At 46.5% G+C, this 27,913-nt stretch overlaps 2 protein-coding genes and 1 non-coding gene across 3 annotated transcripts in view; 1 reads left to right on the plus strand and 2 right to left on the minus strand.

Annotated features, from left to right (window-relative positions):
* ANKRD13A (ankyrin repeat domain 13A) overlaps positions 1–17,015 on the plus strand; it is a 32,928-nt gene extending 15,913 nt beyond the window's left edge. Inside the window, exons 5-15 of the mRNA XM_042909716.1 lie at positions 586–729; positions 1,783–1,972; positions 5,815–5,881; positions 7,246–7,327; positions 8,170–8,231; positions 9,155–9,285; positions 9,795–9,952; positions 10,659–10,772; positions 12,440–12,600; positions 14,156–14,223; positions 14,943–17,015. Of these exons, the coding sequence (XP_042765650.1) occupies positions 586–729; positions 1,783–1,972; positions 5,815–5,881; positions 7,246–7,327; positions 8,170–8,231; positions 9,155–9,285; positions 9,795–9,952; positions 10,659–10,772; positions 12,440–12,600; positions 14,156–14,223; positions 14,943–15,138 (1,373 nt within the window). The 3' untranslated portion in view covers positions 15,139–17,015. The remainder of the gene's footprint in view (positions 1–585; positions 730–1,782; positions 1,973–5,814; positions 5,882–7,245; positions 7,328–8,169; positions 8,232–9,154; positions 9,286–9,794; positions 9,953–10,658; positions 10,773–12,439; positions 12,601–14,155; positions 14,224–14,942) is intronic.
* Positions 1,217–1,278, minus strand: LOC122204297. The gene has a single exon (XR_006195596.1). It is a non-coding gene; the product is annotated as a U7 small nuclear RNA (small nuclear RNA).
* Positions 17,016–19,730: 2,715 nt separating the features above from the next.
* On the minus strand, positions 19,731–25,626 carry CD3H12orf76 (chromosome D3 C12orf76 homolog). The gene is made up of 2 exons (XM_042909717.1): positions 25,424–25,626; positions 19,731–20,985 (listed from the first exon to the last, which is right to left on the minus strand). The coding sequence occupies exons 1-2, from the start codon at positions 25,554–25,556 to the stop codon at positions 20,900–20,902; spliced, it is 219 nt and encodes a 72-aa protein (XP_042765651.1). The 5' UTR covers positions 25,557–25,626; the 3' UTR covers positions 19,731–20,899.
* Between the last annotated feature and the right edge of the window lie 2,287 nt (positions 25,627–27,913).

Below are 27,913 nucleotides of genomic sequence, written 5' to 3' on the forward strand. Positions count from 1 at the left end.
AGCTCCTAACTCCCAGGCTGCCAGCCATTTCACTCTGACTTCCCTTCCAGGCAAGAAGTCACATTCGTAATGAAACATTTAAATGAAGTAAAAAAGTATGGGAAAGAAGAGAACTTCAGGTTCTTCTGGAAAACTTACAAGTTCTTCTCTCATGCAAATATCTGCATTTTTCAGATATTTTAGGCTTGATATTTTGAGGGGCGGATATGCCAGTGTGTTAGGGCACAGCGACGTGGTAGGAGCAGCATATGTGAGCAAGAAGGCCAGATGGACACATTCGGTAGCCCTGATGATGGTCAAAAAGACAGGTCCGTGTTGGGATCAGGGATGTCCTTGGGAAATTCATGTGTCTGGACAAAGACACATCTGCACCTCCATAAAGAGCTACAGAACAAAAGGTCCATTTTTAGTTTTGAAAAGTGGCTTCCCTATTGTAAGTGGGGGAGCCACACCCAGTTCTGAGGGTCACCGTCATGCATGCCGCTCCTGTCTTTTTATTATTAAAGCTGGAATCCTGATTCCTTGGGCCTGTGTGCTCTGCTTGGCCCTCGAGTTTTTCCTCAGTAGTACACTTCTCTTCTCCAGTGCCCTTGGTTTCCAGAATATGCCCGAATGATGTCTGTCGCATTTGGAAAAGTGGTGCCAAACTGCGTGTGGATATCACGTTGCTGGGATTTGAGAACATGAGCTGGATAAGAGGGAGGCGCAGTTTTATATTTAAGGGAGAAGGTGAGTGATTCTATTCAGTTTTCATAATCACTGTTCACACTAAGTGACAGAGTGATTTTTAATTTTTTTTTTGTTTATTTACTTTTTGAGAGAGAGAGAGAAACAGAGCTTGAGCAGGGGAGGGGCAGAGAAAGGGAGAGAGGGAGACAAAGAATCCGAAGCAGGCTCCAGGCTCTTAGATGTCAGCACAGAGCCAGACACGGGGCTCGAACCCACAAACCGTGGGATCATGACCTGAGCTGAAGTCAGACACTTAACTGACTGAGCTACCCAGGCACCCCGACAAGAGTGATTTTTAACCATCAAAATGTGTTTGCATTCCTGTACCTTATCTGATACTGTCTGGGGCATGTGTTTTATGTTTTTTGTTTTTGTTGGTTATTCTTGTTAATTATTCAACTCTCAATTCCTCTATTTCTTTTTTGGATAGTTCTCTCTCTCTCTCTCTGTTTCTCTGGGGGTTTTTTTGTTTGTTTGTTTGTTTTTAAGGGGTGTTCTGGTAAGGACCGGAAAGCCTGCTAGACAAATTCTAAAGGAGCTGTAACACTTTGGATAGTTCTGTTCATTCTCTAGCCCCTATCATTACCACCAAACACTGTCACCATTTGGAATGTCCCACATTCCTGAGCCCAGAATTTGAGACTCTGTCTTGTATCTCTTTATATCCCCTCTGTAAGAAGGCATGATCCTCCTATCAGAGGGTGAGAAAAGTGGCATTGTCAGCCCAATGTTGTGCATAAATGATTTATGTTAATTGTGTAAATGGTATATTTTAAAAAGTACACAGATGTATTGCTAACAAATAATGCATATTGTTGTAAATGTCTGCAACTTTGGGGAAGACGGCCCCGAGCCTCCTGTGGGTTGTGGCAAACTGGCTGGATAGTCCCCATGTAAGTAGGTGGTCAGTAATCATAGTATTCAGGTTTTATCTGGTAGGTGGCCCTTGGTGGGGGGCAAATGTGAAAGACAATGCATTTTAACTTTTGAGGCTTCCTTGTTTTTGCATCTTGCTGGCATGGCCCTTAGTTACGCTCTTGTTTCCGTTAACAGACAACCGGGCGGAGCTGATGGAAGTCAACCATGATGACAGGGTGGTCACCACCGAGCACTTTGACCTGTCCCAAGAAATGGAGCGCCTCACCCTGGACTTGATGAAGCCAAAAAGTAGGGAAGTTGAGAGACGGCTCACGAGCCCAGTCATTAACACCAGCCTCGATACTAAAAATATTGCTTTTGAAAGGTACGCATTTAGGTTCTGCATTTTAATGTCTGATCCCTTTACTGCCATCTTTGGTGGCATGTAGATATGAATTGGAAATTATGGGTGGATTGGGATTTCTCTAATACGGCATAATAAGCGCTAGTGGATTTTCAAGTTGCTCTCTGTTCTAACCAAAAAGAAGCCATAGCTGACATCCTCTTTCACAGATCATTTTATAGACATTAACGTTGGTTAAGTCTTGGAGAAACATCTTCATGCTCTTTTATGGGCCCTTTCTAATGGATTTTACTTGAATTTTATTTTTGTTTTGGTGTTTGGGGACCCACAAGACCCCCTAGTCCCAGACCATGGAGCTTTGCGAGTTTCTGGAAGCTAGAATTGACCCAGTATTGATTGTGGTTGTACTGACACTAGTCAGATCCACTCTTACCATATAGTTAAATGTGGTTCTCTTCCCCTGTGAGGCCTAATAGTTTAGAGCCAAGAGTCTGGAGGGATTGCAGTTCTATTCCAGACTCCACCAGAAGAAGCTTCTGGAGAGGTTTGTGCCTTGGTTCACCTGGATGAGAACACTGTCTCTGGTCATCTGCCTCTGAGCCCTGCAGAGGCATGAAGAGGTTCGGAATGTAAGGCAAGCGGAAGCTGTCAGAGCTGTTAGCCTGAGTGATTTCCCCACAGAACGCACTGAGCTGAGGGAATCTGTAAGAGCCCTGAGCGTTTGCCTAGGATGTCACATCCAGCTCTCTGTAAACCAAAGCAGCATAACCTGAGCTAACGTGGACACACATTATCCTGGATCTAGGCTTTCTTTACTCTTAATGGATATACTAACTCTCCTCTTTTTTTTCCTTTTTCTTTTCTTCTTTGTTTCCATAAAATATGTTAGTGAGACAAACTTTTCTGTTGAGTCAAACATAAGACTCAAGTGCCCTTTTTCTTCTGATTTAGATGGAGCTGTGGAATTAGGGCATCTGTTAGCAGTAGAAGAGAAAGCCAAATGCCAGCCCACGTGGTGTCCCAGTACTGCTGCTGTGTTGGCAGCGGTAGCCCTGGGAGGCAGGCTCAGTCCCCCATCACCAGTCTCCTGGCACCCCAGCCTTGCCAGGTGACGGCTGTCTGTCAGGAATGGGCCGTGGCTTTACCTGGTAGCATCTCGGGAAGACTCCTTCAGGCTTCGGCACACACCTCTGTAGACAGGGAGGGCCCCTGCAGCAAAGGGCTCTGTTCGTAAAGCTGGGAAATCGCGGGCCCTGTCCTCAGTGCCACGGCCCGGCTGCGGAGGTGGAAGTTGGAAGGACTGAATGCCATTGGCAGGGCTGCTAAGTAACCATGTGGCTTTGGGGAGGTGGCTCTGTCTCTCCACGTTTCTGCTTCCTTACCTGAAAGAAAGAAAGAAAGGAGTGAATCTCGGGATGACGTTGCTAAAGCCCCCACGACTCTACGATGCCATGAGGAGAGCCGCCGTTCCCTCTGGGTCATCGGCAGAGTTGCTAGAGTCACTGTTCTGACATGTAACTTACAAAGCGTGTGCCGATTACTGGCGGCTACCCCACGGAGGGCAAATGGGAAACGGTGGCACTTCCCATTTTTACTGAGGGCTGAGGCACCTCTGGGATTTGTATGGTCACTAGTTCTTCAGACGGTTCAGGTTAACCTCCTTTGGCAACTGACAGTGGGTCTCTGAGAGAGGATTTCTGGAAAACAGCTGCTTTTTTTCTGTGGTGCTCAGAACTCAGTATATGCAGTCAGTGAGCTGCTTATGCATCGAGCAAGGGTTTGAGCCACTTGAGTGTGAGATTTGCTGGTAGAGAAAGTGCACACCTCCTTACTGGAGGTGGGAGCATGCGTTTGATTGACTTCGGAAGGTGTGCTCTCTTAAGAGAGTCGTTTTCATCCATTTCTTTCTTCTGATCTGTTGCTGAGAGCTTGATGCTTGCTTCCTGCATGAGTTTTTGGCCTGCCAGTATGTCCCCTCTGGCTGCAGTCTGGGTTTTTCTCTTCTCTGAAAGAGTATGCTCTGGCAACCTAAAACAGAACATTCTCTGCTGCCCTCAGAGCCTCTCTCTGAATTGCATAGCAGCCTCCAAGCCACAGGGCTTGCTCAGCGGCTTTTGGTGTGGCAGCCTCAGCGGAGAAGGGCAGAGGTAAAAATGCAGAGGGGGAGCTGGGTCTTGCCCTGTCATCTTCAGATGCCTCTGTGCCTAAAGTTAATCAAGGGTTGAGGAGTTATTAGAATTTTGGGCTTAAAATAGGATGCCGAATTTAATAACCAAGCTGTCAGCGTGGGGATGGAAAGGGAGGCAGAGCAGCCAGGATTGCCAGTTGAGCGGATGCAAAGGAGTGAGCAGCCTAGTGGTCTCCAGGGAGAGGGGGCGGCTCCGTCTCCCCAGCATGCTCACGGGATGAAGTGGGGCAGATGGAGTCATCCTTTGGTACCTCGGCAGACCGTGTGCCAGAAAGCAGTCCTTTCCCAGGCCAGAATATCAAGTGACTAGGTGAAAGGCAAGGAACCGAGGACTGACTTTGTTAACTATAAAAGGACGATCTTGATTTTCAATTATTGAAGCCTAAGAGGGGACTCTGGTTTGTTAATCAGTGTGGACCCTGCCCCCCTGCCCCCAGGATTGCGGTTTTGTTTCTGAAGTGTAAAGTGGAGATAGCTAGCATTTGGTGTAATCCCTTTGGGGTTTCCCTCTCTCCCTCCGTGGGTCATGCTGCACTAATTGTGGACAACTACTTGGAAAATTAAAGCCCTGGTCCTTCCTTTCTCTGATGAGCTGTAACATACACATAAAACTCTGTATGCCCTGTCTGGACTAATGAAACTGGAAACACGAGACGCAAATTACACGGATCTTTGTGAGCTGGCTAATCTGCTGGCTCCCGGAGCTTCCTGCGTGATGTCCCCACTTTCCTCTGGGGTCAGGGTGGAAGGCAGGCAGTTGTCCTACGCAGGGCCAAGTGCAGCAGTCACAGTGGAGCTAGGATGTGATGTCCTAGACAAAAGGGCAGACCAGGCTTTTCAGGGCTTCCCTGTGAGTGGTAGTATTTCCCAGGACGCGCTGCTTTGAAAAAGAACCAGAACCTCTTGGCTGCTCTTGGTTCCTAAATGCATTTTTCCCCAGGAGTATGTTGAGTCGAATAACTGGGTTTTCAGGCACTTTAGCAGTGCTGTCGTTGCTGCTGGGATGCTAGGCTACTTTAATAGCAGTCCTACAGACCTGGAGTCATTGTCTGGGCTGGAAAACTGCTTTCAACATCCTTTCCCCTGCTGCACCAAACCTGGTAAAACGTGTGACTCCCAAGCCATTTTGCAGGCATTAATGGCTTCTCCAAGCAGCTCGCCACAGTGAGGAGTTCCTGCCCCACCCGCTCTCTCCTGAGGAGCAGGATGGTCTGTGCCTCGTTGTTCTAAGAATTCCTCAGTTGAGATGCGGCTGCTCATGGGGACAGAGCCACTGATGTCCATACCCACAGTTAAGGTGATCCGGATAAATGCTCTGACCCAGATACCACCTCGTGGCAAGCCCCTGGACGCTGGTCATCGTCACTCATTTCTTTAGGACAGCTGTCCAGTCAATGTCACCACCTTTGTCGCCTGTGCTGGCAGTTTTTGTAAAGACGCCAAGAACGGAGGCTTTCTATGCCAGGGGTGAGGCGAGCTGATTAGTAACAGTGGGAGGGGGTGGGGCTACTTAAGCCATCTGTCACTGAGAGCATCCTTTTGTGGACAATAGGACCGTAATCTCCAAGTGTCCTTCACCAATTTAAGCTGGGGGAAATAAACTGTAAAGGCTGCAGGGATAAATCTGAATGGCATATTGTACATGTAGAAATTTGTGGTGTTCACTTTTTATCAGAACTAAATCCGGATTCTGGGGCTGGAGGACAGATAAAGCAGAAGTTGTTAATGGTTACGAAGCAAAGGTAAAAGGAAACTCTTAAAATAAGATTTAATATAGCTATTTAGCTTCTATGCAAATGAGGAGTCTGTTCAGATTTTTTCATGCATCTGTGCCGTGGAGATGCTCTGGGGGAAAAAATGCTGCTTAGTGTCTCTCACGTGGATTTGTATCTGATCTGATGTGCAGAAAATGGGCTCGCATGTCCTGAGGAGGTCCCTAGGTATGCCAAAAGAGAAACTATGTCGTTAGAGAAATGAACCCGGGTGCCAGTTGTCCCCAGAGGAGTGACTGTTCCTTTAATTCTTTAAGCAGAAAAAGAAAGGATTAGACTGAAACCTGCATGTTGATCTTTTTTTTTTTTTTTTAATAACCTGAGTGGGTTAAAAAAAAAAAAAAAAAGTAAAGTAGCTTTAATGAGCCTCCATTTTCGTAGTCAGCCTAATTGGACCCAGTGGCCTGACACCCACTTACATGACATCAGTGCGTTAAGAACGTAGTTGTCATAGTGCAGACAACTGTCAGTCGAGTCATCTGGCATCTTGTTAGCTGGGACGCCTCTGTCTCCTGGCCTTTCGTTAGCCATGCAGTACAGCAGGGACTGATGGCTCCCATGCCGGAGTGCGGTGCCGCAGGATCCTCTGGTGACCTCGGAGGGGGCAAAGAGGCTTACGTCATGCTCAGCGAGACACATTTAGACACAGTCGTTCCACTGCTTCCTCAGTCTTTGAACGTTGGGAATCCACGTATGGCATACAGCTAATTCTCTGTTTACCGTGAGATTTGATCTTCCAGACCCCCAAATTTCTCAGTCAACCTTGACAACAGAGCATTCACTCTGGCGGTGAAAATTTTTTGTCCATCGATGGAATCCCTTTTAAGTAGTGACTCGCTGGTTTCCTCTGAAGCCTCACAGGTAGAGAGAACCTTGTGTTCATTCCGTTTTCCTTCTGCCCAGCAGATGGCTGTCTAAGTCCGTCCTATTATAAGATCGCCACAAATCAGCAGAGAAGTACGTGGGGCCAGTTTGGGTGCCTTAGCGCTAGAAATCCAGCTGGGAGGCCTCAACATCAGGACATTTGTTTGAGAGCGATTAGCAACACAAAGGCAGGCAGGGAGATGCAGCCAGTCCCTGCCCCGTTTACTCCTCGGTCTTTAAAACTGTCAGAGATGCCAAGTAGTTGCTGATGCATTTCTAAGTTGATTAGCTTGTATATTTTCTCAGAGGGATCCTAATGATTGTCAACCATTTCTCATTTTTATTTTGCTGGAATTTTTTTTTTCTTTTCTTTATTTATTTTTTGGCTTCAGCATTCTTGCTCTTGCTATGCTTATTTTTTGAGTTTTGATTCCCTGTGTCACTGTTTTCTTTTGCACACGTTTCCCAAGGTTTACACAGTAAACAATGTGAGTGTGATAACCAAAATCCGGACAGAACACCTGACCGAGGAAGAAAAAAAGAGATACAAAGGTAATTCTCCCTGCTTTTCCTTAGGCTAGAGAGAGCCTTTGTTGGTTTCGTTCATTTTGGGGGTTAACATGATCAGGTCAGGCTAATCCTCACCCTAACTTCCTTTTTACAAAAGTCTCCTTTAGACTGACCTGTTCTTGAAGGTATTACCTGTAGTTAGCTTCAAGGGGAGTTAAAGCCATTCAGGCGAATCGTTGCCGAAGAAACAAGAAGGCAGGGAAGGTAGTTAAGGATATCGGAGACTAGTTCTCACCAGAATGAGTGATTTAGTCCAAACTCTCACCGTGAAAGATTTGGACAGAACCGGGGCTGTGAGCCAAAGCATTGCCAATACGTGGTTGTTCTCGCACAGCCCCACCGGTGGCCAGTCTCGTGGCCTTGTGAAGTTACCTGCACCCTCTGTGGCTCAGGTCCCTCAGCAGTGAAACGGCGGTGCTTGGGAGGATGAGATGAGCTCCCTCACGCAAACCTTTGAGACGTTCCCTCAGTGAGGCCAGCGCTCAGTTACTGTTTGCCGCCCCCACTGCCACCAGGACTCTGGTTTGACAGATAAGGACCCTGCGGCCCAGTCAGCCTCACTCCTGAATCCAAACTCTTGCTGCTTTTCTGCTTTACTTCTTGTAGCTGTTGTTCATCTAGGTTAGAGACCCTGATAAAAAGTATGTCCTATAAGGGATAAATTAGCCGATGGTTGACTGTGGATGATTTTGCCACCCTATCCATAAATGGACTTCCTGATGTAGGTGGCTGGGATCCAAAACTTTAAGATAGCATGAGAATCTCTTTCTGTAGTCACAAGTAAGGTATAATATTAGACATTAAACCTTTCCCCCCTTCTGTAGCGGACAGGAACCCCCTGGAGTCTTTGCTGGGAACCGTGGAACACCAGTTTGGTGCTCAAGGGGTAAGTGGAAGCAGCGAGTTCTCAGGTTCAACAAAGGACATGACTTTTCTGTGCCGCGATGGCATTTACTGAATCCTGAACAGGCCACTCTGGCTGCAATGCTGAAGAGCGCTCCCAAGCCAGAACTCGAGATACTCTTTTAGAAGAGAATTAGAGGGGTGCCTGGGTGGCGCAGTCGGTTAAGCGTCCGACTTCAGCCAGGTCACGATCTCGCGGTCCATGAGTTCGAGCCCCGCGTCAGGCTCTGGGCTGATGGCTCGGAGCCTGGAGCCTGTTTCCGATTCTGTGTCTCCCTCTCTCTCTCTGCCCCTCCCCTGTTCATGCTCTGTCTCTCTGTCCCAAAAATAAATAAAAAACGTTGAAAAAAAAAATTTAGAAGAGAATTAGATGAATCTTGCAGGTAAAAATTTTAGAGGAGGGTTGTGACTGTAGAAGGTGCCTTCTCATCTGTAAACTTAAACAGGATTCAGGACTTTTTATTTCAACCGAGTGCCTTCACAGACATTTTCTGACTTGATCCTTTCTAACTACATGAAGTTGGTACAGTCGATCGCAGAGGGTCAGAGAAATGAGATTCCCTTTCCAGTGTCCTGAGCGAGAGCATGACAGATGTGGAACTTAAACTCCCATGCCTTCCAGATCTTCCATGCTGTCAGATATTTCTTTCTCTGTTTCTATAATCAGGAGATAAAAATGCAAAGGAGAGCGGAGAAATGTTTTGACACGGGGAAACCCATTAGGCTTGCTACATAATGCCTTTATAGATTTTCAGCGCAGTCACTGAAAGAAAAGGGGAGAGGAAATGACTCGAACTTCCTGATCTGTAGTTGGTTAACGTGTCCGCCTCAGAGGCTGAGTGCTGTAGGCCTCCACTTGGGAGCACCATTTGGCATTTCTAATTCCCCCGAGTTCTGGCTCGGCAGGACCTCACCACAGAGTGTGCCACCGCCAACAACCCCACGGCCATCACGCCGGATGAATACTTTAATGAAGAGTTTGATCTGAAAGACCGGGACATCGGAAGGCCGAAGGAGCTCACGATTAGAACGCAAAAGTAAGACTCAGCGGCCATTTTCAGCTTACAGATTCTTGTCTCAGAAGTTCTGCTGTTTCCTGGTGTCCTGTTGTCATTTTCGTGTCCCCTTCCTTTAAACATAATTTGAAGTTACTTCACCTGATAAAAGCTAACAGTAGATTGCCCATCTTCTTATTAAGCCCTTCTCCAAATAGAATAGAGATGGGATGTAAGAATTCCTTGTGTTTTTTGCTGCCAACAAGCTTCAGCTGATCAAATGAAATGATCGCACCAGCTGTCAGCTTCTTCAGTCAATTCAGACTGCTGCAGGGGGAGGTCACAGGGCAGGCCGTTTCTCCTGATTGCCAGATTGCACGGTGATCTGCATTCTTCACGGGTCTCGCCCCTTCCCTGCTCCGCATTAAGAGAAGTACGGTGACTGGGCAGACGGGGCAGTGAGGAAGCTGGTGTTGTCTAGCTGGCTGCGTAGAAGCGGTCCCATTTCTCTGGGGACGACGGCCTCAGCCTTGTGTCGGTCGGTCCCGCAGGTTTAAAGCGATGCTGTGGATGTGCGAGGACTTTCCGTTGTCCCTCGTGGAGCAGGTCGTCCCCATCATTGACCTCATGGCCCGAACTAGCGCTCACTTTGCGAGGCTCAGAGATTTCATCAAGCTGGAGTTCCCACCTGGATTTCCTGTCAAGATAGGTACCGTCTACCATCTGGAAACCCCGGAGCATCTGTAGGCTTTTGTGGGTGACAGGATGTGCTTCCGGGCTTCGGAGCATTTGAGGCAAAGGTAGCAGGCGGCAGCTGATCAAATGATCAGGCAAAGGTAGCAGACCTGATGGAGCAGGCCACAGTTACCCTCTCGCTTACCACGGCTGGAGAAGTGTCATGGTTCTTGGTTCTTTTGCATGTCAGAATTAGATCCCCCAGCCACCACTTCTATTTACCGATGATGCTAACAGATGTAAAAAGGCACAAAAATGTGACACCTTCATTGTTTTCATGTCAAACCTTACTTAAGCATCAGATCAGATAGTTTCTTGAGGAAGACCGTGGACACCATCAGTATGTTTTAGGGCCCGCACTGGAATGCCTAACACCATCTATAACACATACAACTTGTAAGGAACTTAAATTTTGGACAGTTGCATATTTGTGACACATTGTTCAATGCCGGCTCAACCACTTATTCACTGTGATCTAGGAAAAGTTGCTTAACCTCTCTGAATCTCAGTTTCCCCATCTGTATATCGGGGAGGGTTGTTATGTTAGGGAAGTCCTACTTATAAAAAGTATTTGACATTGACTTATAAAAAGTATTTACTAGCACTGTAAGCACTCAGAAAATGATGGCTACTGTTATTATTCGCATAAAGTTTATTTATAAAAGCTTTTATTTTGTTAGAAATTCCTTTGTTTCATGTCTTGAATGCACGGATTACATTTGGAAACGTTAATGGCTGTAGCACTGCTGAAGAAACTGGATCTCAGAATGTGGAGGGGACCCAGGTGGATTCAGGTAAAGAAAAGTTGGGGCTTTGTGATTTAAAACACACACACACACACACACACACACACACACACACACACACATTCAGTTATTATAAACTAATAATTCACTTTGACATTGGAGTGTCTTATGAAGTAGATCTCTGCTCTGAATGAGAGAAAAGTTTAGATTTCATTTAGAGTGCGTGAAAAAACAACTTGTAGAATATGACCCCACTTGTATTAAAAAGACAGCATAGTCCTAAGACCCAACTTTATTGAGGTGTATGAATGCTCCCACTTTAAGTGTGACAGTTCAGTGCATTTTTTAAAAATGTATATTTTATTTTATTTTTGAGAGAGAGAGAGCATAAGCGGGAGAGGGGTGGAGAGAGAAGGGCAGATCCAAAGTTGGCTCTGTGCTGACAGCAGAAAGCCCGATGCAGGGCTCAAACTCAAGAACTTCAAGATCATGACCTGAGCCAAAGTCAACGCTTAACTGACTGAGCCACCCAGCTGCCCTTAGTTTATGTATTTTACAGTTTATTTACTTATTTTGAGGGAAAGTGAGTTGGGGAGGGGTAGAGAGAATCCCAGTCAGGTTCTGCGCTGTCAGTGCAGAGCCTGATGAGGGGCACAACCTCAACAACCCTGGGATCATGACCTGAGCCAAAATCAAGAGTTGGAAGCTCAACTAGCCACTCAGGTGCCCCTAGTTCAGTGCCCCTAGTTCATTTTAACAAACGTGTGTACCCATGTAACCACCACCACAATCAAGATGTAGAATAATTCTGTTACCCCCCAAAATTTCCTTAGGCTCCCTTACCTTCCATCCAAATTCTTTTGGGTGCTACTGTAAATGGATTATTTACTCAATTTTATTTTCTAGTTACTCATTGATAGTTTATAGAAACATAACAATTTGTTTTCGTTTTTGGTTTTTTTCACTGTGTAAAAAATAGTGTTCTGTGTCTTGGGCTAGTTGAGGGATACATAGACATGTTATTATCTTTTTATTTTAGTTTACAGACCTATACTTTTTTCATGTGTTTACCATATTTCATAAAAAGGAAAAAATACAAAGAGATCTTGATGTGACTGAGTATACACATATATGCACTGCATTCCTCAAAAGACATACAAGTAAACACTGGTTACCTCTGGACTTTGGAAATAAGAGAAAGAGGGTGGAGAGAGAGAGAAATCTTTATTTTTCTTGACTATGAGTTAATTTTATTACTAAAATTAAAAAAACAAAAACAAAAAGGCGGTATTTTGGTACTTTTCTCTGTCAAGGTTTTTCTTCCTCAAAATCTCTCACATAATAGCAAGCCTTGATTTTAATCATTTTAATTCTCTCATTTTTTTAACTGAAAACGTTTTTATAAATTTTAAATTATAAACGGGGGTGCCTAGGTGGCTCAGTCAGTTGAGTCCGACTTCAGCTCAGGTCACAATCTCACAGTCTGTGGGTTCAAGCCCCGCGTCGGGCTCTGTGCTGACAGCTCAGAGCCTGGAGCCTGCTTCAGATTCGGTGTCTCCCTCTCTCTCTCTGCCCTTCCCCCACTCACGCTCTGTTTCTGTCTCTCAAGGGTGAATAAACATTAAAAACAATTTTTTTAAATTTTAAATTATAAACGTAAAATGGAACTTCATTTTACTGATTCAGGCACCGGACTGTCACCCCTTGTGTTTCAGCTTCCCAGGTCACAAACTTTGAGGTTGATCAGTCTGTTTTTGAAATCCCGGAATCTTATCACGTTCAAGACAATGGCAGAAATGTGCATTTACAAGACGAAGATTACGAGATAATGCAGTTTGCCATCCAGCAGAGTTTACTGGAGTCCAGCAGGAGCCAGGTGCCTTTATCAGAACAAATGGCAGGGAAGGGGAGGTTTCCAGTTTTAGCTAACTCAGAAGACTCACCCTACATAACGAGTTTGGTGTAGTCACGGTATTTACAGAGATATTTTCTGCACCTGGTCTTCCACAAAAGCATCTTACATGACACCATCTGCACAACCCCCGTCAGGAGCATTCACAGGATGTCTCCCGATAGACTTTCCTTCCAGGTTCACCCATGCAGCCAATAACCATGTATTTGTCAGATGGAGTGTGCTAAGTTTCTAGTACTGAAACTGTAAGTCCATGCCAGTTCACATCATTGTACTTTTTCTGGAATATCGTCCATGTGTTGGTAGGTCTCATAAGACTGCATGTGGATTTAAATCCCAGCTTTCTTCCCATGGCAGACCAGTCACACTGTTGTGGCCGCTCAGTAAGTGTGTGATGAAAACAGTGGCTGGTTCTTTGTTAAATTTTGTTTTTTGCTCAAATGTTTTATTGCATTGTAAGGGGCAGAATCCCAAACTCTGGCAGAGTGCCTAGCTAAGGGTGGAGCTAAGGATAGGGCAGACCAGCATAAGAACACTTGCCCTCTGTCTTTTCAGGTGAGTCTTTCCCCAGGTCTCCTCGCCCAACATCAGTCCTTCCATCCCGACAGTGTGGTCCCCTCGCCCAACATCAAGTCCTTCCATCCCTGCCCCCCCGTGGCTCTCCTTGACACTGCTGGGGTCCGGACTGCTTCTGTTTCCACCACCTTTTGGCGTGTCCTGGGCTCCGGGAGCCTGTCTGTCTGTTGGTTGGTTTCTTGTTTCCTTCCATCATTCGTCCAGCATGTTTGCAGAGTGGAAATTCCATGGTGAAGCGGCCCCAGCCCCCGCACTCACAGGTCGGCTAAGCTTTGAGAGGGGCACCCTCTCATCGCTCCAGTGTCCAAGCTCAGATTTTTGGCATTCTGGTTTTATTCTGGAGACTCAGAGACTGGGCAGTGTGAGCCCTACCCACGTCCATTTCCCATGGCTCCATTCTTAGAACCATTCAGTTGCTGCTGGGCCAAGGACCACACCCACGGCCAGCATATTCCCTTTGTGAGGCCTCCTGGGAGAAGACTCAGTGCCTGGACATCACGGTCAGTCCAGTACGCTCTCCTTCCCCTCAAATAGTGAGCTTATTTTCCCCCCTAATACCTGCATAAACCTTTGTTGAGCATAAATTTTGCAAAGGGGAGTAGCCAGAGTCAAAGATGACAAATATTGAATTAGGTAGTGTCACCTTGCTTAAAGGAGTTGTCTGCTTTGTTCATTTGAACTTTGCCCAGAGCTGTTCTGATAGACTGTTTTGTGTCAAGTATGAGAGGCTGTGGGTGTTCATCACAGCAGCATACCATATACCACCTGACAGTTAGGTGTCGTTTTTGAGATGACCCAAGTCCCTGTTCGTTTTTCGCACAGTGCCACCAATAATGGGCATGTCAACATTTCCAGTTTTGTTCTTGCCACTTCCATTTCCTAATCGGTACGACACCTGTTCCTTCTAGGAGGTATTCATGTCCATCACATTTGTTTTTTGTAGGAACTTTCAGGACCAGCTTCGAATGGAGGGATCAACCAGACATATGCCTATGACGCCCAGTTTGAGAGGTGACTGGCATGACTCTTAGTGATTACACCCAGGTGGACATAGGCACTTGGTGCCAGCATCCTGCCTGGCAGGAGAGACTTGAGAATTGGCTCTTCTGCTTCTTCTTGTGGCAGTTGCTCGCTAAAGTAGTTCTAAACGCTTGGTAGCCTTGTTTCCAGGAACCGTTGATAGAGTTGTTTGTGGACTAGTCCCAGGCCAGTGCCATTGGCAGAAAGGTGCCTAGTTAATGGCTTTTTGATCGGTCTGATCTTCTACAAAGAATGTATGATTACACAGGGTCTGAGAAACCCTCCGTGGGAAGTTTATACGATTTTAAAAATGATGAGGCTTTGGGGAACAGCTACAGACACAAGTAGATTATCTTTTTAAAGGAGGGGGTGGTAGACACTGGAAACCTTTATTCTGTAAGTATTTTCACATACTCCAGGCAGAAACGAAAGCCTGTTGAAGAACTTGGGTTTTGCTTTAAAAGAGATCAAGTGCCATTCCTCACCCCATCACTTAGTAGCTGGGTGATCTCGGGCAGGTTTCTTTACCTCTCTGCGCCTTGGGCTTCTCCCCTGTCCACGGCACCCACGCCTCCAGGGTTCTGTGGGATTGAATGGCACGGTGCACGTGCAGTGCCGATCAGGTCCCTGGCGTGGGGTCCTCTCGGTGAGCGGTCAAGTGTAGATGCTGCTGCTGATCGGTCTTCCTCCCCCTCTTCCTTCTACCGCAGGGCCATCCAGGAGAGCCTCCTCACCAGCACGGAAGGCCTGTGCCCTGGTGCTATGAGCGAGACAAGCCGTTTTGACAGCGACTTGCAGCTGGCCATGGAGCTCTCTGCCAAAGAGCTGGAGGAGCGGGAGCTCCGGCTGCGGGAGGAGGAGGCGGAGCTCCAGCAGGTCTTACAGCTGTCTCTGACTGACAAATAGACCTTTGTGCCCACGGCCGCGCCCAGCGGAGGTTCTGGGCTGCACGCGAGCTGCTGCGCGCCAGTGCTGCGTCACCAGTGCCCCGGGGCTGAGAGCCTGCGCCTCGCAGCCTCGCACGTATGTGGCAGACAGCAGCTGCCCTTTCTTTACTCAGAGGTGCAAGACCAGGGGCTCCCGGGCCCACCCACGACCCTCCCCCTGGAAAGGGGCTGGGGACCGGCAGGCCCCATCTCCAGGCTAAGGGGAGGAGAGCATCGTCACTTTCCATTAGCTGTATTGGCTTGCAGGTCACGTTTTTACTACCAGCTTTAGACAAAAACCCCAATCCCCGCGAGTTTGTAGATTACTTTTTACCAAGGAGTGATAACAAAACAAGTTATTGCAGAGTCAGGGTGCTTTTATATATGAGAGCAGCAGCCTTTTTAGAGCGTGGTTTATGAGAATTTATGAGACGCTTCTTTACAGTTCACCAAAGAAATGGATAATCTGTGCCGATCTACTCTTTTGTTTTTACCTTTATACAGGGTTTCTAGGACACTATCACTGTTCCTCCTCCTTCTCCACCTTCGTCCATTCCTTCCACCCCCAGCTAAAGTTAAAGAGGAGACATGTACAGGACAGGTTTTAGATTAGGGCTATTTGCATCACATTAGGATATACAAATGACCACGGATGTTGCCTTAGCCTTAAAAATTACCAATAGTTTCAAACCACCTCACTCCACTTACTGAGGGGTCTGAGTTGAATTTATAAAGGCGGTTCCTTTGAGAGCAGGATCTTCCAGGCTAAATCCAAGGCAGCTAATCCTGGCCCTGAAGGAGCAGCTAGGAGAGCCTGAGGCTTGCTGTTGAATGGGGCAGGCTGGCCAACACAGCGGGACAGCCCAGAACCAAAACCAGGTGTGTTCCACACCCTCCCTCGTGAAAGATTTCCACGTCGAGGCCTAGGACGGCCCCCCCGCGGGCCTGGGCTCACTACAGAGGAAGGGGTAGACTTGCAGTTAGAAGAGTAGCTCTGTGTTCCAAAGGGAAAATGATGACTCCGCATCGCTTTTTAGAGTTCAAGTCAGCATCTTTCTGGATAAATATATTTTTTAACAGAATCTTTTTATTATTTTTAAAAGATATAAAAACAACTCCTCCCATCAGTAGCAATACAAGGTTATACATTTTAACCAGATTTTTCTCAGGCCTCTTTTGGATACCTTTAGTAGTTAACGATTTTATCTGACCCTTCTGTAAATAACCATCGCACAACACAACGGAAGAAGCCAGGGGAACAGAGATGAGGGCACCGTCCCTCTGGCCCGCCTCTTCGTCCCCACAGGCTGCACTGAAATGCCCTGGTAAACAACAGCCCCCTTCGTTCTGCATCTATTTCCTATCTGTTGCGCTCCTTTAGGGATCAGAAGGGAGACATAGACTACTGCTAGAGTGAACGTCTGTATCCTACAGTGAGCGTTGCCAGTAAAACGTTCTTAGCCACAAAGAACCGTGCTTTTGATTCCACATAACCATCTGCCTTGTCTGTCACGGTCCGGCCAAGATTCTTTGTCTGCACACAAGGCCAGTGTACTGCAGTGTCACATTCGTTTCAAAGACCCAGCTTGGCACTCCCGTTCACCTAGCGTTTTCCCTGCGTGAAGACGCTTCTTGGGAATAGCTGCAGTTAGGCCACGTCGTTTACTCACTGCGGTGAATCATCAGTAATTTCCGTGTTTGCATTCCATTGTTGTGCTTCCTGAGGTCCTGGGCTCCCCAGGAAGTCAGTTAAAAAGGGACTGAGCGTGTGTCCACCGTTGCAGCGTGTTTCATTTACGTGTCCACTCTCGTAAAATGCAAATAAAGATTGCTTTCCAAGAGGGTGCTCGTACGATATCCTAGACCGCCTTGGCGTCTTTTTTTTCCTTTTCATACGGTTTCTCTGGTCGCTCCCACTTCCTGTTACGTACGTGACCGGAGCACGAGGATGCCTTGCGGTACTCAAGAGTATGTGACAAAGGTCGGGGCGCCTGGGTGGCTCAGTCGGTTGGGCATCCGACTTCGGCTCAGGTCATGATCTCGCGGTCCATGAGTTCGAGCCCCGCGTCGGGCTCTGTGCTGACAGCGCAGAGCCTGGAGCCTGTTTCAGATTCTGTGTCTCCCTCTCTCTCTGCCCCTCCCCCGTTCATGCTCTGTCTCTCCCTGTCTCAAAAATAAATAAACGTTAAAAAAAAAAAAAAAAAAAAAGTATGTGACAAAGGTGACCTGCCCCTCCCAGCCTTCCCACCCGGGTCGTACGGTCCACACACCGAGTGCTACTCATTTCAGAAGTAAACTAAAAAGCCAGCTGGTGCCGGGGCTGCTGCCAGACCCCAGTCCGCCTGCCGGAGATGGCCGGCCCTCGAGGAGCGCGGGGAGCCAGGCTGACATCAGATCGCTTGTGTGACCGAATGAATCCGCTCTCCCCTCTGAAGCTGAAATGCTTCATGAGGCTGTCCTCACAAGTTGAGGTGAGGGTGGGGGCTTCCAGGTTTATCCTACACCTAATTATGTTACGATTAAAACAAAAAAAGGGCAGTGACCGGCAAAAAATGTTTGGGTTCCAGAAACGAGGCCTTGGAGATGTGAAGGAGCTGCTCTGCTTTTGGGGGTAAAATAACACTGAGCTGGGGGGGGAGGGGTTGTGGGGGAAGGGACACCATGAAGAAAACTTAGTCGTCAGTCATGAGAGGCAGTAGCTGGATTATTTAATTAAAAGACTAACGGTTTCTTTACCTTTAGGTTCATTAAAGCTTAGGGGGCCCGGCCGAGCAACTTCTGCACGTAAGACAGTGCTAGGAGCTAAGTACAACAAAGTGCTCGACACTCTGTGCCCGGAGCACGCGTAACGTGAGGGATCTGTTGAGGAAGCTAAGTGTGTACATGACACCAGGGGACAGGGACTTGCCAAACCACCACTTTCCTGCTGAACGTGGAAGACCTCAAAGACAAAGTGCATGACAGCAGCCCCACGGGACTATGTGCAGTGCCGTGAAGGGCTTCAGAATCCACACGAGGCCTGTGCCTGGAAATGTGTGGGTTTAAGATTGAGGTCCAGCTGGAAAAAATGTAATACACTCCTAAGTCTTCCAGAGTCCCTAAATCCCGAGCAGCGCTTGCAGATTTAGTAATCTCCATTTTAAAGGAAGTTGAGATGAGGGGCGCCTGGGTGGCTCAGTTAAGCGTCTGACTTCAGCTCAGGTCATCATCTCACGGTTCATGGGTTCGAGCTCTGCATCGGGCTCTGTGCTGACAGCTCAGAGCTGGAGACTGCTTTGAATTCTTGTCTCCTCTCTCTCTCTCAAAAATAAACAAACGTTAAAATTTTTTTTTAAATAAAATTACTGTTTACTAAGAGATCATTTTTATGATTGGTATAAAGGAAGTGAACGTTGCTCATCTGGGTATACAGTAGGTATTCAGGGCACTGTTCAGTTTGGGAGGTCTGGGCTACCTCCCCACCCTGTATAACCAGAGATGAAGGTAAAATAATTCCATGTAAAGGACTAGTGGTCAGTCTCTCGTGCATGAATGTTTTGGGTAAAATTCGCTCTCCCCCAGAATTGAAATTTGTATCCTTACTCTGTAATAAGCCTCTTGCGATAAAGATTACCCTCTGTCTAACTTTAGCTTGCAGTCTCATACTGAACAGATGGTAATGTTGGAATGAAGGTGTAGGCTAGGTTTGGGTTTGTATGTGGAAGAACTATTGCAAGATTGTTTCAGAAAACCGGAACATGATCCTACTGTAACCTGCCTAGGGATCACTGAACAAACAAACAGCAGGTTACAAGGTTTATGGGCCTACCAAGTTCTTTTTTTGTTTGTTTAATTTTATTTATTTAGAGACAGAATGTGCAAGCAGGGAAGGGGTAGAAAGAGGGAGAGACAGAATCCCAAGCAGGCTCCGCGTCACCAGTGCGGTGCCCAATGTGGGGCTCAAACCCACGAACCGTGAGATCATGACTGGAGCCAAGATCAAGAGTCGGATGCTTAACCAACGGAGCCACCCAGGCACCCTGGGCCTACCAAGTTTTTACTGTTTCCCTTTAAAATCCAAAAAATTGTTACACATTTTTAGGCAGCATGTCAAAACGGCGCTCCAGATGAGGTGGGGGTGTGCACTTCTGGGACTTAACTGTCAATGCCAGTCTCAGAATCCCACCTACTCCTCCCCACTGCAGTCAGTCAATAACCACGGTCTTTTATAGGACAGGCCAAAGGTGGTGACCCCTCCTTATTTATATTGGTTTCACAGCATTTGATCTTCACCACAATTACGAAAGATAAAGTGTGTACACATCACTTTACAGATGAAAAAACCAAGGCTCTAGGGAAGTTAAGCCCGTCTGTAATTAGAGCTGGGACAAGAATCCAGGTCTTCTGACCCCTAACCCAGCCTGAGAGATTACTTACGGCCCAGTCTTCTGAAATAATACCTTGGCTTGGGGCAGCTGTCTTATTTTACACATAAACTTAAAATTCAACTTCACAGTGCTTCCCTGAGTAGATCGGATTCAAATGCACACCAGCATTTTAGACGCTTGGGAAATAATTACTAGGAGTAAAACGGCATGTTAAGGTTTACTTTAATTGACACTTTGCTCAACAGTGAACATTCAATGGCTCAATGTCAGGGTTACAAACAAAATCCTTAAGTCAAACAGGTACAGTATCCCACGTTAGTTATTTCACATTTAGTGCAGATTAAAAAAAAATCAGTACTGTGACTGAAGTACAAGGTAAGCATTTCAACTCAATAAAAAAATTAAACTTAGCACCCTTAAAATAAATACTGATAACCACTTTGTATCATTTCAATAGGAAAAAAAATCCAGTCTAACAGTGCAAAATAGCAGCGTTTTCGAGGTTGAAATTAAATCTGTGCAAACACACACCCACCTGCCACTTTGCCTCCTACAATGAACACACGCTTCTGTTGGTTGAGAACCTCCTCACCCTGGGCTAAAAAGAGTTCCTGCTGAGTTTCTTTTAGGTTCCAAATCTGCAAAGCTGCCACAAGTTTTAGGCCACCACCTAGAAAGACTTAAGTGCAGCCCAAGGGAGATCAATGTGTTTCGGTGGGATGGAGCTCTTTTTCAGATAGACCAACCAGTAACGTTTCCAGTCTAACTCAGAACCTTCCAGCCGAAGGTGCGTGCGGTCACAGGCCTACGTGATGTGACCCTGACCTGAACGGGGGCATTTGAGTGCAGAGTCGATGCAGCATGAGGAGTGACGGCCTAAGTTCCCCACAGCTGACACTGCTCTGCAACCGGAGCATTCCAGGCCAACTCAGTGTGATTAAAAACATACGCGATTCTTAACCCCACTGTGACCAAACGGTTCTTCTAAGAAGGGAATGTCTACGTGTTAAGTCTACTTCTAATGAGTATTTTCAAACATTCAGTCCTTCCCAGTGTGGTTTTAACACTGCTCACGTAGTTACTGTCTTCTCATCTCTACAGGAAACCTGGAGCTTCAGGTCTTCCTTGTAACAAGTGTAAGTGCAGCCAGGTACAAAAAGAAACACTGAGAAGCAGACCCAATTATTTGCATTACAGTGTTAGGAAAAAATAACTGCCAGTTGTTTTTTCTAAATCATTTCACATTTGACAACAGTCCAGACTGAAGGTCATCTCCAAGCAGGAAGGTTCTGATTCCAACTTCTCCAATGACCCACGTGCAACACAATTTATTCTTTTCTCAAATACTCGTGGAAGAACTGGTTTGCTCGGCTGTCACCGACGCCGAATGGGTTTATAGACACAAAATGCCAGCAGGATCACGGTCACCAGCAGGATGCTGAAAATGGTTCCCATCAACACTGCAAAAGGAAGACAGGTTACCTCCTAGCGGCAGCTCCAGCTTCTGTTGCTCATCCGTTCACGGACGATGATTTATCAAATGCCACTCAGTGCCAGGCACTGCGCCGGGTGTGTGGGAGACAGACACAAACAGATTCTCTCTTGGGATGTTTCCACGTATGTGGGAGAGAAAACGTAAATAAGAGCATCTCACGTGGCTTGAAGGAATGCGATAGTGACGGGTAGAGGCTGGGTAACAGCAGGGAGGGAGGTGGAGAGAGGACCTGAGAAGGTGACACACAAATGGGAGACCACGATGAAGGAAGGAGCTGGCCGCCCAAAGACCTGCAGGGAGAGCACTGCGGCCCCGAGGGCCAGCAACGGAAAGCCCTGAGGGCCACACAAGGCCCAGAAAGCCAATGAATGGAATGAGGCAAGCATGGCTGAAGGGAAAGGAAGAAAGGCAGGAAATGAAGTGAGAGGAAGGCTGGAGCCAGTTCACGCAGGGCTTTGCAGACCATGAAGGCAACATGGGATTTAAGATGACTTTGAGGACCTTACGTAAAGAATGACATGATCTGGTTCAGTAGGGAAAACAGATCCCTCTGGCTGCTATACGGAGAACCATCTGATTATAGGGCACAAGAACAGAAGCAGAGAGCCCAACCACATTTTTAAGTTTAAAAAAATTTTAATGTTTATTTATTTTTAACAGAGACAGACAGAGCACGAGCAGGGGACGGGCAGACAGAGAGGGAGACACAGAATCCGAAGCAGGCTTCAGGCTCTGAGCTGCCAGCACAGAGCCCAACATGGGGCTCAAACTCACAAACCATGAGATCATGACCTGAAGCCAGATACTTAACCGACTAATAAATTAACGTTTATTTAGTTTTGAGAGAGACAGCATGAGTGGGGAAGGCGCAAAGAGAGAGGGGGACAGAAGTTCTGAAGCAGGCTCAGTGCTGACAGCAGAGAGCCCAATGTGGGGCTCGAAATCACAAACTGTGAGATCATGACCTAAGCTGAAGTTGACGCTTAACCGACTAAGCCACCCAGGTGCCCAACTACGTTAAAGTCATTCATAAAAACTGAGATGAAAAAAAAAAGAGTGAAGCATGTCAATCTCTAGATGAGTCTTGACAAAGGCCTTCTGAGCCAAGAAGCAATGAACTAAGTTCACAAACCTATTATATTTTGGAGAGCAAATTTCACATCTAAAATCTCCAGGAGCTCCAGTGAGAAATAGGGCCTCCAACTCATCACTTCGGTTGAGCCCCGGTACAGTACTAGACATAAGAACCAGGGCTTTAAACTAACATAACCCAGGGCACCTGGGTGGCTCAGTCGGTTAAGTGGCTGACTCTTGATTTCGGCTCAGGTCACGATCTCACGGTTTGTCCTGTGTCGGGCTCCGTGCTGACGATGCAGAGTCTGCTTGGGATTCTCTCTCTCCCCCTCTCTCTGCCTCTCCATCATGCTCTTGCTCTCTCTCAAAAATAAATAAAGAAAAATTTAAAAAATAATTAACGTAACCAGCAACCCAGCGAAAAGAAAGGGCAATCCCATTTGTGTGACGACCTCAGAGCTCTTTGGAGAGTTCAAAATGTTACCCTCACCAAGCAAATGTACATTTGTTTTTAAATACGTGGGCCCATGCCAGGCTCCAGTTGGAGCCTAACCATGGCTGTTCTCCACTGTAGCTACTGAAAAAATAAGATTTGACCACAGTTTTATTTAAGTCCATAATGTGGGGGTATTTGTGATCCCTACAAAAATGCCCCAACACTGAACCCAGTTATTATTTAAAAGCTGACTCACTCTCTCTCTCTCTCTCTCTCTATATATATATATATAAAAGGGGGGGAAGGGGAAGAAAAGACACAGGTGACAAAGACAACCTACAACTTATACAAGCTAAAAGTCGTATCTCAAAAACAGGCCTCGTTACCTAAATACCTGCCCTTATTTTCAAAGTCTTGAATTCCATGAATTTGACTGAAACTGAACCTAGGTTGCCTTATTCTATTTGAACCATTTTCTTACATTTTACATTTTGGAAGCGCTCTGGACAAAAAAACAAACTCCCAAAGCAGGAACGCAGGTGACTGGAAGTGGAGAATGGAATCTCAAAACTGTTTTAAAATAATGAATTGTTAGCTACACAATATCCGTTTGGACAGCGATCCATTTGGGGCCTGACAAATTCTATTCTTCATCTTTTTACCCCTCTCACACTTTGCACATGGTATTAGCTGCCTGAACGGCAGGTGCAGGCAGAACCTAAGACTATTTAGGTCCTTCCTTATGGTTACTTCCCATTGGTCAGCTTCATTTCCTACATCTATCAAACGTGGCAAATAAAACCCACCCCACCAGGGTTCTTGAAACCTACCTATGGTAACCTATGAAAAGCACTCAGCAACAGTGTGGACATATAACATGCATATTATAATTGAAAGCCATTATTATGTCCTGAATAGGCAACATAGCACAGTGGTCAAGAATTCAGGGTTTGGGGTCAGACTGGGTTCCCAGACTGGGAATCCCAATGTAGATCATAGACAGGCTGTGTGATCTTAACGTAAGTTATACAATCTCTCTGTGTTTGTTCCCTCCTCTGAAAAGATGGGAGACAAAAATACCCACTGCACAGGACTGTTAGGGAAGTGTTTCTCAAACCATCTGTGGTAAAGAACTAGATTTTATAACTTTTAGCCTGTCCCAGGTCATTACTATGTGCATGACTAATTAGCAGCTCCCTCTGCCTGCAAAGCATTACAGTCCAGGGACACCTGGGACTGGTCTCTACTTGCTTGCAACAATGTTGAAACAATGTCAAAATTTTAAATTTCTAAAGCTTAATTTCTGTAGTCCTCTCTTTGCAGATAAGTGGTTTGGGGACCCACTGGTCTGCAGACCACTCTATGAACAGTATTGTTCTACAGCATTGCTTCTCAACCAGGGGGATTTGGCCTCCAGTAGACATCTGGTAATGTCCAGAGATATTCTGATTATCCTCATTAGGAGCCAGGTGTGCAACTGGCATCTAGTGGGTAAAGGCTGGGGATGCCACTCAACGTCTTCTTTTTTTTAATGTTGTTTAATTTTTAATATTTTTAAGTTTATTTTGAGACAGAGAGAGTGAACAAGATAGCAAGTGTGCAAGTGGGGGAGGGGCTAAGAGAGGGGGGTGGAAACAGAGGATCCCAGGCAGGTTCTGCACTGTCAGCACAGAGCCCTACGTGGGGCTCGAACTCATGAACCATGAGATCATGACCTGAGCCAAAGTCAGATGTTTAACTGACTGAGCCACCCAGGCGCCCCTAATGGTGCTCAGGACAGTGGGCCTCGCCTCCCCCAAACCCCACCAAAAACCATCTGGTCCAAAATATCAGTAGTACCCAGGTGGAGAAACTCTGTTCTAAAGGATTAAGCCACAGAGCACGTGGAACCCACTCAGGAGAGTGCTAGGTACACGGTAAGTGGTCATACATGTATTCAATATGAGTTCATGAGGAGTCAAGATAACCCAAAATGATTCTCTGTGGCATAGAGATACAGATGTATCAATGAGGTACAGTGGGAAAGGAAGGACTTTGACTTTGGCAGAAGTCGGCCAAGCTTTAAGCTTCAGGACCCCTTTCAAAGCCAGCCAGCCACATGTATGTATGTATGTATGTGTGTGTGTATGTGTCTTTTAGAGCTCCTCCCAAAAGGTAGGTTTTCAAGCTCCACAAAACCGAGGTTCTAGTACAAGTTTCTCCTGCTCTCTGAAGGTAGTGTGCCTATGAAATCTTTAGTAAGCAGAAATGGTGGGAAAGGAAAAAGCAATTACCGTTAATTTACACGGAATCACGTCTGAGCTTCCCAGACCCCCAAACAACCTGTCTTAGGCTTTTCCGATACCTTAAGACACATTTCAAAGCTATAACGGCTTGATGCTAAGATGCTGAGTGTAGCTCCAGGGAAGGAGTTTGGTGGTGCCACTCTCGCTGCTCGGAGGTGTGCACTGCAGAAAACCTGCCCAACGCTATTTCCACTTTTTGCCTTTAATCCTCTTCGGGTTTCTTTAGGTTAGCGAAAACAGGTACTAATTTGGGTCTTTTCTTCAGAGTGAAGGGGCATAACGAAAACGCTCGAAAAGCAGAGGGGGGATACACTGTCTTCCAATACCACTATTCCAGCTGTGTAAACGTAAGCAATTAACTTCATCTCTTTGAATTTCACTTTGATCCGTAAAACAGGGCTGCACTCCTCCTTATCTTTCTCATTAAGTCACCCTTGTTGTCTAGCCTGGGCCCGCGCAGCCAGAGAAGTGGGGGCTCGACTCCCAGGTCATTCATGCAACCAGCACACAGGGAGAGCCCACTGGGTACCAGCCCCGACGCGGAGCTTCGGAAAAGAGCTGCACCTTCACACCCCGCCCCCGCCGCCCGCCAGCCCGCGGTCGCTCACCCAAGTTCTGCCCACGCAGCACGGCATACGGCCTGCTCCGCTCCGGCGGCTCCACGGGGCTCGGGGCCTCCGCCTGCCCCGCCAGGAGGCTGCCCAGGCCGAAGCACAGCCACCGCCACACACGAAGCAGCATCTTCCCAGGCTCGAAGCGGCGGAGAGCTCACTTCCGCCGAAAGCCTCGCCTCAGTCCCCGCCCGCGCGCCTCCTTCCGCCGCTGCTTCCGCCCAGCCTTCGCACGCCGTTACCAGGGTAACCATAAATCCGTGGCCCAGTGTAACCCTGTCGCTAGTGGTTCCTACGGGATTAGCATTACGTCTTGGCGAGCGTTTCCGCCCGGGGCCAATTTTTAGCGGGATCACCGGTCCGTCTGGGGCAACGTCCACCTCGATCACCATTCCGCTGTGACCAACGTTCCCCTTTTTGTGAGCTTCACGCGGGTCTCTTTACGTAGGAGTCTGCTGCGTCCATTTTGGGTCTATCGAAGGTTTTTTGGTTTGTTTTGTTTTTTGTTCCTTCGTTTGTTTTAACGAATCTGTGCATTTTCTTTTTCGATCTTCGCCACAGGCCCAAGAAATAGACACTGCGTTGCCATCTGACAAATGCCACCTTCTCAAGAAGCCCTTACCTGGACATCCTTTTCCAAAATTGCAACTCTCCCACTCTCTCAACATACACTCTCCCTCCCCTTGTTCCCTCTCTCTCCCGCATCCCTCTTAACTCATCCCCATTTACATTAATGCGTTCAATGTACATTTTATTATTTTCTGAGTACCTGCTATCCCTCCTAGAATGTCAGGTCCCTGAAGGCAGAGATTTCATTCTTGCTCGCTGCTCTGTCCCAGAGCCTAGACTAGTAACATAGTACGTTCTGTGAATGCTTGCTGAATAAATGGGGAAACAGAGCTTAGTTAAGTGTTTGGCTTTGTAAGTGGCAGAGCTAGACTTTGACCCATATATAGTTCTGAATCTGGAGGCTTTACCACTGCAGGCACTGCCTGGCCTCATTTTTAAGGCTTGATTTGCAGTTTACCATTGTTTACGTCACAATGCAAAGAGATGGAAAAGCATTCTGTCAACTCTCTGTAGTCCTATCATGTGAAAATTAATAAAGAGAAACCTTGTTAAAACGGACTTAGCATGCTAGAAGGGGAAGCATCTAGCTTCTAGAAAGGGAGAGGCACACCACTTAATGTCACTTATAGGAAGAACTGTCAGTTACAGACCCAACAGAAGAATCCTCCAGAGGAAAGAATCATCAATTCCAGGCCCCAGTAGGAAAAGATGTACATTGCATCTCCTACAATAAATTGACTACCCCATGCAACCCAGACAATGAGAAACTGTCATTGCCCTGAATTCTTGCTTTTCTCCAATGGACTTTCCTTCAAAATAACCCCTCCCAACTTTGTTCCTCTTGGCCATAACTTTCTCTCCTTTGTTTGTTGGACTTGTCTATAGCTTGCATAGCTTGCCATAGCTTGCATATCCTGAATTTCAATTCTCTTTTAATCCCAAATAAACTCATTTTTGCTGGTAAAATATCTGATTATTTTTTTTCTTAAGCTTAACAATCCAAACTCAGGAGATCCCAAAGGGGAGTGTCTTCATTTATTAAACGAAACAAAACAAAACAAACAATAGTAGGTGCCCCTCACTCGCCTGACCTCATAGCTTTCACGTTAGTTAAAAAGACAGATATAATGGGGCACCTGGGTGGCTCAGTCGGTTAAGCGTCTAACTTCAGCTCAGGTCACGATCTCGCGGTCCGTGAGTTCCAGCCCCGCGTCCGGCTCTGGGCTGGTGGCTCAGAGCCTGGAGCCTGCTTCCAATTCTGTGTCTCCCTCTCTCTCTGCCCCTCCCCCGTTCATGCTCTGCCTCTCTCTGTCTCAAAAATAAATAAACACTAAAAAAAATTTTTTTTAAAAGACAGATATTCACCAATCACACGGAGGTTTATATAATTCAAAATTGTGACAGATACCATAAGAAGAAAAAGGAAATAATGACAATAATAATAACAACAATTTTGAGTTTAGGCATCAGCTAAGTGTATTGCCAGTAGACTGGTAGATTTCCTTTGTAGATATCTGCCCTGGGAACTGCTGGAATGTAGGGCATGCAACAAATCTCTGCCTGAAAGAAGGAAGGAAAAAGCTTCTCTTTAGCCAAGATCAGGGACCTAACTCATTTTCTGTAAGGTCAATCAGCCCATCCTAATATCCATGGGTTCCTGATGTCTTTAAAAGTAGAAAGAGGTAGTACGGCATAGTGACAAGACTTCCAGTTTCTGTCTTGCTGACCACTAGATTACCGCTGTGGATCTCAGTGTCTGAGATAACAGGGATGATATATAAGAGAGTTTGCTTCTGAGTTGCTAGAGGACTGAATGAGATAATACATGCAACTGACATCATACATTATAAGTGATTGAGATGTTGACTGTTACTATTCTCGAAAATACGTCTTGGAAAAGTGGGTTTAAAATGGACC

This window comes from Panthera leo, chromosome D3 (assembly GCF_018350215.1).
Source record: "Panthera leo isolate Ple1 chromosome D3, P.leo_Ple1_pat1.1, whole genome shotgun sequence".
Lineage (NCBI taxonomy): Eukaryota > Metazoa > Chordata > Mammalia > Carnivora > Felidae > Panthera > Panthera leo.

Bases quoted from the DNA above. Each gene is read 5' to 3' on its own strand.
- CD3H12orf76 (XM_042909717.1), bottom strand. From the start codon at position 25,556: ATGCTGCTTCGTGTGTGGCGGTGGCTGTGCTTCGGCCTGGGCAGCCTC. The intron at 20,986-25,423 runs GTGAGCGACCGC...TTCCTTTTGCAG, and splicing joins GCTGCGTGGGCAGAACTTGG to TGTTGATGGGAACCATTTTC.